At 50.3% G+C, this 12,472-nt stretch overlaps 2 protein-coding genes across 3 annotated transcripts in view; one reads left to right on the top strand and one right to left on the bottom strand.

The window, feature by feature from the left end:
• The window catches only part of Kcnh1 (potassium voltage-gated channel subfamily H member 1), a 308,472-nt gene extending 301,161 nt beyond the window's left edge, over nt 1-7,311 (top strand). For both annotated transcript variants that reach the window (XM_028882842.2, XM_028882841.2), the window contains exon 11: nt 1,965-7,311. In XM_028882842.2, the coding sequence (XP_028738675.1) occupies nt 1,965-2,822 (858 nt within the window). In that variant the 3' untranslated portion in view covers nt 2,823-7,311. The remainder of the gene's footprint in view (nt 1-1,964) is intronic.
• A 3,680-nt stretch (nt 7,312-10,991) lies between these two features.
• Hhat (hedgehog acyltransferase) overlaps nt 10,992-12,472 on the bottom strand; it is a 268,490-nt gene continuing 267,009 nt past the window's right edge. The window contains exon 12 of the mRNA XM_028882840.2: nt 10,992-11,376. Coding sequence (XP_028738673.1) covers nt 11,285-11,376 — 92 coding nt within the window. The 3' untranslated portion in view covers nt 10,992-11,284. The remainder of the gene's footprint in view (nt 11,377-12,472) is intronic.

Here is a 12,472-nt window from a genome sequence, read left to right as displayed (position 1 = left end):
GGGATGATTGAGCTCAGTGGGATGTGGCAGGCTTTCTGCAGGAGCTTGCTCTGGGCCTCAGCTAGAGGGACTTAAAACTTGACGAAAACCTGGGCAGTGGCTCCGGAGAGGGTGATGGTTGCTCCCCTACTACTCGCCCTTTGTCCTCAGATGTCTGGAGCTGGGTTTCCTTGGTCCTCTCAAAGCAGATAGGATTCTTCTGAGTCCCCTGGCTTGTACCCACAGATCTAGGCAACTCATGAGGCAGGGCCAAGGGAGGGACAGACAGAGGGCCAAGGGAGGGACAGACAGAGAGCCAAGGGAAGGACAGACAGAGGGCCAAGAGAGGGACAGACAGAGGGCCAAGGAAGGGACAATGGGAATAGCATCTCAGCTGGTGAAGGCAAGGACAAGTTTGGGAATAAATGAGAGAGAAATGCTACCCAGTGAGGATCAGAAAGCTACAAATGGGGACCCATGTGAGTAGCCTGAGCATGTGACATCCACCTACCTGCCATTGACCTTGGTGTGAAGCCATCTAGTGACAGTTGCTTTGGCCAAGAAGTCAGGGCAGAGGCAGCAGCCTGTGACACGGATAGTTGATCACTCGTGTCAAGCGATCTGTGTTTATTGGGGTTCTCCATGACCACAACCTACTTGTTGCTCATATCTGAAAACCTTCTGAGTGCTGTTACCAGAGTGGGCTAGGCCCTTGGAAGAGGTGGGACAAGCTATATTTCATGTGCTTTTGGGTCCTTGAAGGAACAGGGGTGGCAGAATTGAATGCTACACACAGTCACTTCAGGCTAACAAGCAGATTTCTCCTCCTTTTCAGAAGATGTCAAGACTTGTAAGTAAGACTCTCATCTGGCACATAGGGCAAAGGTCTTACTACTTTGTTGACCCCAAAGGCCATGCTCTTGGCGTGCCACCACATGTGCCTCACCAAGACCTGGGAGCCTGTGACAAGTCCTAGGACGTATTGGTGACTGGTCTGGGGTTTCCTGCACAGCCCATGTGCTCCAGGTGAGGAAAAGGGAGAAGCCATGTTTCTGCACCTCAAGCCAGCACTCATAAAAAGAGGACCCCTGCCAGGTGCTTTCCTCAGGGTCAGAGTGTGTCCTGGAGTCTAACTGCCACTGTGGCGTAGCTGGGAAGGGCAAGCGTCCCCAGGGCCCAGCTGCTGGCTGAGCCAAGCACCTGCCACTATGCGTAGTTGAGCTGGTCTTGAGGGGCCGTCTGAATAAAGTGATGTCAACAGATCTGGGGTTCATTGGCTTCGGTGAAAGACTCATATAGACACAGCTTACTGTATTATGCAGTGTTCAGACACTCTGGGTCTTGCTTTCATCATTTCAAAATTGGGATGCTGTGTGTCTCAGTGACCTTGTACTAAGGAACACCTGAGATAACACAGAAGTGCCTGGGAACTGCAAGCACTAACTAAGTGTTGGTTAGTGTGGACAAGCATGGGTTAAGGTCAGGAGTCTTTGTTTTTAGTTAACCCAAAGACCCTAGCTTGTAGTTGTCATGGCCACACACATTAAGATCTGTGGGCAGCACCGGCAGTCCCAGCAGTAGCCCCAGTGGTGATGTAAGCTAACTTTCTTACACACTGCAGTGTGGCTTACACTCAAGATATCCGAACTTTGCGATAAGAATCCCTGGGGCTTTTTATCTTAGAGGCTCAGTGGATTTCTAATTTACTAGGTGTCCTGGGAGGATGCAGCTTTGGCAGCCAGCCTCCCACACGTAGGTGGACTTTGCTCCTCCTGAGTAGGATAGCAGTGAGAGCCATGTTCTGATGTTGGAGAGAACCAGATCAGGAGAAGGCAGGTGATGCCAGTCAGGAGGAGTGGCCCTGAGGGCTTGCAGGGCTGTGAATGTGCCGTGCGGCCCTCAGTGACTGTGCTGACCACATTGTCAGGGTGACTTGGCATCTGGAGCCCCTTCCAGCTAACACAGGGTGTCCTTTCTCCCTTCAGATTGTATTCCGGAAGATCAGCGATGTGAAACGGGAAGAGGAGGAGCGGATGAAACGGAAGAATGAGGCCCCCCTCATCCTGCCTCCTGACCACCCTGTCAGGAGACTGTTCCAAAGGTTCCGCCAGCAGAAAGAGGCCAGGCTGGCAGCAGAGCGAGGGGTCCGGGACCTGGAGGACCTGGATGTGGAGAAGGGCAATGCCCTCACAGACCATACCTCAGCCAACCATAGCCTGGTGAAGGCCAGCGTGGTCACGGTGCGCGAGAGCCCTGCCACACCTGTGTCCTTCCAGGCGGCCTCCACCTCCACAGTGTCAGACCATGCCAAGCTGCATGCACCAGGATCTGAGTGCCTAGGTCCCAAGGCAGGTGGTGGTGATTGTGCCAAGCGCAAAGGCTGGGCCCGGTTCAAAGATGCTTGTGGGAAGGGTGAGGACTGGAACAAGGTCTCCAAGGCAGAGTCCATGGAGACGCTGCCCGAGAGGACAAAGGCATCAGGAGAGGCCACGCTGAAGAAGACAGATTCCTGTGACAGTGGCATCACCAAGAGCGACCTTCGCCTGGACAATGTGGGGGAGGCTAGGAGTCCCCAGGACCGGAGCCCCATCTTGGCTGAGGTCAAGCATTCTTTCTACCCCATCCCTGAGCAGACGCTGCAGGCCACGGTTCTGGAGGTGAAGCATGAGCTGAAGGAGGACATCAAGGCCTTGAACGCCAAAATGACCGCCATTGAGAAGCAGCTTTCTGAGATACTCAGGATACTAATGTCCAGAGGATCCGCCCAATCTCCTCAGGAGGTGTGTGAGATCTCCAGGCCCCAGTCCCCAGAGTCAGATAGAGACATTTTTGGAGCAAGTTGAGAGGATCATTTCAAAACAAACAAACAAAAAAGACACAAGCCTGCCCCCTTGTCCTCAACCTCTCACCACACCACCCACATGACCAACAATTTTCAAAGTAGGTTTTTCCTGACAGAAAGTCAAAGTGGGACCAAGTAGCATCGGTGTGGATGTGTGGGCTCTGGAAAATATAAGCAGGAACATGGCCAGGTGCCCACCCTGCAAGATGGCAGCTGCATCTCAACCACCACTGAGAGTTGGGGGAGAAGAGGCACACCATCTATCTAAAGAGCATTTCCTTTAAAATGTTTTACCAATGTGATATTTATAAAAGATTAAAACTACCAGGAAAGGGCAGCAACCATGTAGAGACTGGCAGAAGAGCTCCAGGAACCCCTCGAGAATGACCACATTGGGCTCCTTTACCAAGCCCCCTGAGGACCACAACAGGCACAGGGATGTCTGGGCATTCACCACCCCTGGGTAGCCACGTCTGACCCCGCCACCTGTTTTCCTATTCTTGTCATTTGTAACAAACTCTCGTAAGGGGAGCTTGATGGATGGGCGAGCCTTCCCACTCTCATGGCAGAGATGGAGCGTCGAGTGCTGTGCCATGGACAAGCAGGCTCTGGGCTCCTCAGGTTTCCTTGCCCGGAAGAGGTAAGGCCAGGGTGAACCAAGAGGGCCCTCGGCTCTGAGCAGGCTCTGTGGTGCGGTCCACAGTCTGCTCTGTGGGATGATTGATGTGGAAGCTCCCAGACCCAGGTGGCCCTCTGGCGCTGCACCATGCTATAGGCCTCACGATGTGGGATTCTCTGCTGCTTCTCCCTCATCCTCTTCCCAAGCTCGCCATGGCTTTCCTCAGGGTGTGGGACATGGAAAGGAAGGGGCAGGAGCCCAGCGTTGCTTTCCTAACAACGTAGACACACACACAACCTCAAAAATGATTGTAGCAAGTACTAGGTTTCTATTTTGATTCTCATGGGATTTTTGTCCAGTGCATGGGGTCATTAGAAGTCACGTGGGAGCCACACTTAGCCTTATTTGAAAGCCAACCTATTTCCTACTCTAAAAATAATGGCAGGACCATGACTATTCTCTCTTAGGGAGCTGGGGAAAAAGGATGACACATTGGTTTTCAAGATGTCTCAGTGATAAGCTGTGGCATGTGACAGTGGAGCTGTGGTCTGGGGAAGGTTGGGGCTCAGAGCCATGGTCACAGGGCCATCTCTGTGGTATCCAAGTTCCCACATCATGATGCTCAGGGACACTTGCTGCCTCAGTCACTTGAGGTCACATTGTTTGGTCTTTTCTGGATGGCATGGACAGGTCAGGGAGCTGGCTCAGGTGTACACCTGGAGGGCTGCCAGGGGTGTGGCCCTACCAGGTGAGCCTGGAAGCTCAGCTCTGCAGTGAGCTTTGGAAGAGCAGTTAGGAGAGCAAGTGAGGGAAATAGGTGCCTCTGCTTAGCCTTATTTTGTCTAGGGAGCCTGACGTTCAAGACCTGCCCTACCAAAGATGTTCAGTGTTCTGCTTGGAGGCTACAGCATATGCTGGGACTTGACGCATGGCTGTCTGTACAGAATGGATGGCCCTGGAAAATCAAGGGTATGCACATATGTAGCTTTTAGTGCAATGCTTAAGGGCTAGCCCCTGGCATCCCTAGACCAAGACGCAAGTGGGTTCAGTTTCAGATGGTAGCATTCAGAGATACCCACTGGTGACTCTGAGTAAGTGAGGCCCACAGTCTCCTAAGCTGCTCCCAACTACCCATGGGAACAGACTGTGAAATACCGGAGTCGCGTATGCCAGCTGCCCCTGAATATCCTACAAGGCCAATCCTCACACATTAGCCTGGTTTTAGAATTCAGGAGCGCTAAGCTTAGGGTAGGATGGGCCCCATGGTCATGTAACACTCAGCCTCGGAAGCACCTGCTCCTAGAGATCCTTCTGGAATGCTCTGGGACCTAGTGGGCCCTCTGGCACCTTACTAGCCAGTGGGTGGAGGCCCTGTTCTCCTTGGTAGCTCTTTCTGAGGGGGTGAATCTCTAAGCTGTATCTCCCCATCTGGATGATCCAGGTGCTGAGAGTTGTTGGAGCCCACCTTGTGTCAGGGGACAGATAAAGCTTCAGGCTGCACTCTGGGGTCACTGCAAATTGTGCTGAAGTCCTGTTAGACTTCTGCAGGGGGCATCTCTGCTCATCGTGGGGTTCTAGGAATCTAGGGCCTAGGGGTTCCTGAAGGTGAGAGTGAAGAACATGTGGGGTGGCTTTTATTTTTCTCCATTCCTACAGCATTTTTGCTATGATTGTCTTCTCTGAATAAATTTTAAACGAGCCAGCCCATCTCTCTTTTATGGCATGCTCTGGACCATAGGCTGTTCTGTGCCAACTTCACCTTTACAAGGACACAACTGGTGTCTTGAGCAAGAACCCCAGGATTCAGATACCAATGGCCTGCACCTTCCTGTATTAGCCATTATTTGGTGGCTGGGGAGAGAGCAGAAAACAAAGAGTGACTAGGTAACAGACTGAACACTGAGATTTCAGAAAAAATTATGCTGAGAGACACTTTATTCTTTTGGAGGGGAGAAGCACATGATGTGGTACACCGCTGTCCAGTAAGTGCTGACCACTTGGTCTCTCTAGATGAACTATTGTGAATATCATCCACAGTGAAGCTCCATTCCCCGTGGCTATCTGGACAGGCTAATTTGAAGGGCAGCAATCCCACTTGGACTGATGGACCTGCTTTCTTCCTGAGGGCATTCAGTAGTGTGGACAAGGCATCAGAACCAAAACGGCAGAGTCAGTGTTCTGGTTTGGTAGGCATGCTGCATTGTCAGCCATGCCATCCTAGAGGCAGCTGCAGCCTCCTCTGCTGGGCACATGACAGGTTTTGTGATGCTCTGGTCTAGGCATAGCTAACTCCACTTCTCTGCTTCCTGCTGGAGCAGAGCCCAAGTGCTTGACTGCCGTGCCCAACACAGCAGCCTCACAGAAGGTTTTCTTTCTTGTTTTTGGTGCTGGAGGTCAAAGTCAGGTCCTTGCCCATGCCAGAGAAAAGCTCTACCACTGAATGATACCTCTAGCTCCCCAGCAACCTTCTGGAAACACATTTATTACTTTGATTTCTTGGTATCTGGTTCCTAGGGCCTGTGTTAGCCTCCACCTCTTAGAGACTCTGTGCTGCTTCCACAGTGAGGATGGCTGGGCAAGGAGTAGAAATACTTCCCACCCCACCATGCACAGGCTTCAGCTTCCAAATCCTTAAGTGGAAGGAGAGAATATTAAGCCAAATGCCAGGTATGTCCAGGTTGGAATAGGGACTGAATGAACTCTTTAGAAATATCAGAGGCAGATCGTCATCTCCTTGTCACACTGACATCTTACAGGTACACTCTGGGGCCTCTCAGGAGCCCTGACGAAGGTACAAGTTGTAGATGTACACACAACTAAATTGTTTGTGCTCTGTTTTGCAATAAAGATGTTTAGCCTTAAGAACCTCGAATGGAACTCCTGCTGCAATGGGGCAGCCAGTGCCCCTCCCTACCCCTCTCCTAGCGTTGCTTAGAAAGGAGGTCTGCCTAGTTCCCTCAAGCCCTCAGATGGCCTCTCCTACCTAAATGTCGCCGTCATTGTTACTGCTCCGTATACTGCCTTCTTACTCACGTCAGTAAAAACTATCTTCACCAGCTCCCATGCTCTCCACCTGGAGAAGTCTTCAGTGTCCCTGAAGTACTGACCCTAAGCTTCTGAGAAAGGACCATTTTCCACCTGAGGTGTTGGTGTTGAGAAGCATTCCTTGCCACCTCCCACCGTTCAAAGGCATCAATGTGAATTTTACCTGCAGCTTCAGTCAGTCTCAGATGAAACTTCAGCTTTCACACTAGTGTATCAGAACCATTAAGGATGGCCTTGAATTCCTGCCAGACCTGGTGGGGGCGTCTCCACCTGCCACTCAACCTTCCTTAGAGACATTGACTCTTTATCTGTGACTTCTGAGTCATCCACTGACCCATTGGTCCTTGAGAAGTTTGCAGCTCTCCTATCAGAAGACAGACTGCGTTTATGGTATGAATGCAACACCCCCCATGAATGTGGCCTCTTAATATTCAGACACTGTATTTGTGCATCAGTTGGAGACTGTCCACATTGCAAGGACATTTATACTCATGAGCAGTTCATCATTCTGGGGCTTCTCATACGAACATTCTCCATCAAATCCTGCCAAATCCTTTATCGGGGTTTTTTTTTTGTTTCTTTTTCCTCTGTCCGAATGAGCATGAATAAACGGAAGTGCAAATGAGCTGAGGCTATTTTTGTGGTCAGCCAAGGATGCTGCCAAGAGCTCCACTGTGTGGCTGTGGTGTGGGGATGTGAAGAAAACTTGGGCACTCCATGGATGATGATACCCCCTTCTTGACATTTTTAAACAAGCACAAATGATATTTGTAAAAAAAAAAAGTTTAATTTTATTTATTATGGTAATAAACTATTTTATACGTGACACTTGTGACATTCAGTTGGGTGCTTTCTGTTCTTCCAGCATATCTGTGCATGTTTCCCGAGACCTACCTAAGTGGCTGGCTTACAACCAGCTGCAACTCCAGCTCCAGTTGATCCAATACCCTCTTGTGGCCTCTGAGGCACCTGCACACACATGATACACATAAGCATAGCAATAATTCTCTTTTAAGAACTGATCCAGGGAGCTCTGATGTGGATGGTGCCCATGCACCAGTCAGTTTTCTTGTTGATGTGGCAAAATAGCAGAAAAAGGCTGTTACATTTCAAGCCAAATGCCCAGGTGCCAATTTAACATATCAAAGCAGCTGCTGGCTGCCAGGTTCTTCCTGTATCCCTCAGTCCTACCTGTCACAGGGCCTCCTGGCTGGCACACTCCACTCCTCCCCTAAACTTCTCTAGCCCAGGGCACTGGGCTGCTCTTCCCTATTCAGTCACACTATTTTGGTTATCCCCTCTCTGTGGGCCTCCTGGCTGCTGCACTGGGTTCCCTTTTCCCCCTCTCCCTCCCTCTCCTCACATGGCTCAGAGTCATGTCCACTCTAGACTCTCTCTAATGTCCCTGCCTCCAGCTGTACTCACCTGTATATCTATAATAAACTTTCTCCTCCACCACACCTAGGAGAAGTCATCTCCTTTCCCTTTTATTTCTTTTTTTTTTCATTCAGAAAGCAGCTTGCAGAAAGGATTTATTTTAGCTCATGGCCTGGGGGTGCTGGTCACATTGATGGCATCCTCGACGGGACGCAGGGAGAGGTGGGTGCTGGGGCTTCTCTCTCTCTCTCTCTCTCTCTCTCTCTCTCTCTCTCTCTCTCTCTCTCTCTCTCTCTCTCTCTCTCTCTCTGCCGTCTAGATCCCAGCCCAGGGAATGGTGCCACCTGTATTCAGAGTGGGTCTCTGAAGTAATTCTAGATCCTGTAAAGTTGACTGTCAATATGAACCTATAATGGATGGGGGAATATAAAGTTCCAGAGGCAGCAGACTTCATGTCTGAGTGCTGTTCACTGAGTGTCCACAGGAAAGTGAGGCAATGCTTGTTCTCACTGAAGTTCTGGTTCTGCCTTGGGAGCCTGTGAGGCTGCCTCTACTATCTGGGTCCTTCATAGCCAAACCACAACAAAGGCTCTGCCTCCCACCACAATGGCATCAGAAGGGACAAACTACATTCATGGCTTTGGGCATCTTGCCCTCCTTGGGCGCTGTCTTGGCAGGTGACTAGAGCTCCTGGCCTTGCTCATGGAGCTATCAAGAGTCAGAGGGCCCTGGGGCTGGCAGTGACTCAGGACCTTACCCAGTGTTTTTCCAGAACTGTTCCTGAAGTTGCTGGGGCTAATGACTGACTGACTGCTGCCCAGGAGCCAGCCTCAAGGATCTATTTACAGTGAGTGGAGACCATAGAGGAAGGTGCTCCTGTCATGTTACAGTGGGGAGCAGGGAGAGGCAGGACAAGAGTCCTGGATAATCCACACAGCAAACTGACAGCCAATGTCCACTAGCCTGAGACCTCGCCAGAATCATGGTTTTAACAAACTTCAGGGTTATAACAACCAAGTACACTCACTGACTCTTCCAGTGTCATTTCATGAATAGGTCTAGCATTCTGGAAATGGCTTCTCTGGAAGAGTTCAGCATCTCCTGCATTATTTACAGGATGTTCGCATAATCATTTTTACACTACGGTTTTTCTTAGCAAGCCTTTTCCCTTACTTGAAGGCCTCACCCAGACTCTCTCTGGTGACCACAGATCCTTGCTCTGTTGATCTGTGAAACTGCACAGCACTCAGTTCAATTCTCACTCTCCCCAATCCTTGGAACCTCCCGGCAGCCCACAATTACCTGCCCCATGTCTCCCCCCTTACCAAGCCCGCTGCTGAGGTTATTTATTAATGCCCAGCTTACCTGCCCCTTTCCAGCTTGTGCTTTGTTCTAATGAGCACAGCATATTCATCCCAGGCCATCAACATCTGCCCCCCATCCCTTCCAAGCATGGCAGCCAGGAAGAAGGGGATCTACCTGGTGACTGGGGGTGCATTGTAAGGGTGCATGTTCCACTGAGTTGATATTCCCAGGGATGACTCAGGATGATGTCTTGTAGAGAATGAAACAGCACTAAGCCCTGTTAGCTCTGACACCTAATTGTCACACAGTAAACAATTCATATAGTTGGAGTGTTAAGCATTTGTCCCAAATTCCACACACAGCTTTTTCAGACAGCCTCACCCCCTCCCCTGTGAAACCAAGTGGGAGCACTGTCACTGACCATAGGTCGGCGGTAGCCTGCCCAACATCAGTCTGGAGGGATGAAATGTCAAGTTATGCGTGTTTAGATCTCAAAATTTTTATTTAAAAATATCCACAATAAGTCTAGAAAAATGTGAATTATCTATGTAACAAAAGGGCTCTGCTTTATTTGGGTGAGAATAAGGCAATGAAACCCACTAAACAAAACACACGTAGCGTATGGGACCTTGGGCCGCCACCTTTCCCGCAGGACTTGCCCAATAGCACCTGTGTGTGGACACACCCATTCTCTGGCTTGTTACATCTCCGTGCTGTACAGAACAGCTGTGGCAGGAATGACCATGCTACTGCATGGCTACAGACCTCAGAGAACAGCAGCTGCATGAGGAAGCCCCAGTAAAGTTCAAACTGCAGAACTCCTTGGATGCTCCACCTGTACATCATCCACTCTAGGCAGGCCACTTGGAACAGGACTATGGCTTTGCTGCCTCCCTGCTAAGGACCATCCATGTGCAGGCCAGTCCAGTGAAGAACATGGAAAGAGGTCACCAAACATCACAGAATGTCTCTGAGAGGCAAGCCTATCCCTGACTAGGGTTTCCATGCCCAAACAATGAATGTCCACCACTTTGAATCTTTGGTCAAGAAGGAAGAACTCAACAGGTCAACAGTAGGTTCTAGAACAAATGTCAACATGTATAGTTGGGAAAGACCTGAGACTGCTCCTGACCCTGCTTATGTACCAGGAAGCTCGTGGGGGTAGGGAGAAAATCTTTGCGGCCCCAAAATTAGAAGATTTTTTAGGTTGTACATTTTCTGTGATAGATAAAGCTGTCAGACTCAGAATGAAGCATCTTCAGCAGAAGATGAGTGGAAGGTGGTCCCTCAGGGATGGTCCTGGAGAAGAAGGTGGTCCCTCAGGGATGGTCCTGGAGTAGAAGGTGGTCCCTCAGGGATGGTCCTGGAGTGGAAGGTGGTCCCTCAGGGATGGTCCTGGAGTGGAAGGGGTCCCTCAGGGATGGTCCTGGAGTGGAAGGTGGTCCCTCAGGGATGGTCCTGGAGTAGAAGGTGGTCCCTCAGGGATGGTCTCAGAATAGAAGGTGGTCCCTCAGGGATGGTCCTGGAGTAGAAGGTGGTCCCTCAGGGATGGTCCTGGAGAAGAAGGTGGTCCCTCAGGGATGGTCCTGGAGTAGAAGGTGGTCCCTCAGGGATGGTCCTGGAGTGGAAATGTTCCTTCAGGGATGGTCCTGGAGTGGAATGTCTCAGGGTGTCTGGAGTAGAAGGTGTCCCTCAGGGATGGTCCTGGAGTGAAGGTGGTCCCTCAGGATGGTCCTGGAGTGGAAGGTGGTCCCTCAGGATGGTCCTGGAGAGAAGGTGGTCCCTCAGGATGGTCCTGGAGAAGTGGTCCTCAGGATGGTCCTGGAGTAGAAGGTGGTCCCTCAGGGATGGTCCTGGAGTAGAAGGTGGTCCCTCAGGGATGGTCCTGGAGTGAGAAGGTGGTCCCCAGGGATGGTCCTGGAGAAGAAGGTGGTCCCTCAGGGATGGTCCTGGAGTAGAAGGTGGTCCCTCAGGGAGGGTCCTGGAGTGGAAAATGTTTCTTCAGGATTGTCCTGGAGATGGAAGGTGGTCCTCAGGGATGGTCTCAGAGTGAGAGGTCGGAGTGAAATGCCATGTCCCTTGAAGGCTGACCGCAAGGCTGACCTGGACCAGCAGCATTAGAGAACTGTATATGTCTGAGCCCAGGTGATACCCACATGTGAATAGCAGTACAGGAATCCCAGGACAGATAGGGTCACCCATGGCCAGCCTGTATGAAGAGGCAAAGAGGAAGAATGGTTAGAATGCCTGGGCGGTCCCTCCCTCACAGGCAAATTGTCCCCTAAGGATATGGCAACTGAAACACAGGACTCTGGAAAACCAGCTTTATCTGGACCCAGCAGGTGGGGCCCTGTGTTCTCATTGGGGTCACCATGTACATTACTGCAAAAGCAAACACCCTTAGAAATAGGCTATGCTTTTAAAGAGCATGTCCCTTGGAGACTAAAGCAAATAACCAGAAGAGAAGACATGTTTGTAGGAACCACAGTCAATCTCCAAACACAGGCAGGCTGATACAGTGAAGACTGTGCTATTAAATACTAGATTTCAAAACTCAGAACTTAGGCTGGAGAGATGGCTCAGCAGTTCAGAACACTTGCTGCTCTTGCAGAGGACGAGAGTTCAGTTCCTAGCAACCACATGGGGGTGTAACTCCAGTTCCAGGGAATTGAACGCACTTGTTGACCTCCACAGTCGCTGTTGTATGTGGTACACATACATACACTTACACACACACACACACACACACACACACACACACACACACACATTAAATAAATAAACAAAAAACCAAAACAAACAAATAATGAATCTTGTGGGGAAGAAACCTCTCAGAGTTTGGGGTTAGAGAGGGCACTTGGCCATTAACGGCACTGGCTGCTCTTACAGAGGACCTGGGTTCAGTCCCCGTAGCCACATGGCAGCTCACAACTCTTTGTACCTCCCATTTTAGGGGATCAAATACCTTCTTCCGGCCTCTGTGGTACCTGGTGTGTACACACAGTGTACATACATAGATGCAGACAAAACATCCACACACAAATATAAATAAACCTTTAAAAACAAGCCTCAGAACTTTTGGCAGCTTCTTCTACAAATACACATCTCAGAATATCTGATCTTTTCTTGTTTTTAATATTAGTGTCAAACTTTCTTGGAAACAGAGAATTGGAAGTGATGTGACATATCAAAAGCCAAACTCCACAGATTCAGTCCTGAGTCAGAGGTGCCCCATGCCACCTCAGGTAAGACAGGCACACACAGTAGGCCCAGAGGTGCCCCCATCCACCTCAGGTAAGACAGGC

Source organism: Peromyscus leucopus, chromosome 15 (assembly GCF_004664715.2).
Source record: "Peromyscus leucopus breed LL Stock chromosome 15, UCI_PerLeu_2.1, whole genome shotgun sequence".
NCBI lineage: Eukaryota > Metazoa > Chordata > Mammalia > Rodentia > Cricetidae > Peromyscus > Peromyscus leucopus.
Note: the sequence above shows the minus strand (reverse complement) of the source record. Positions and strands in the feature narration are given on the sequence as shown.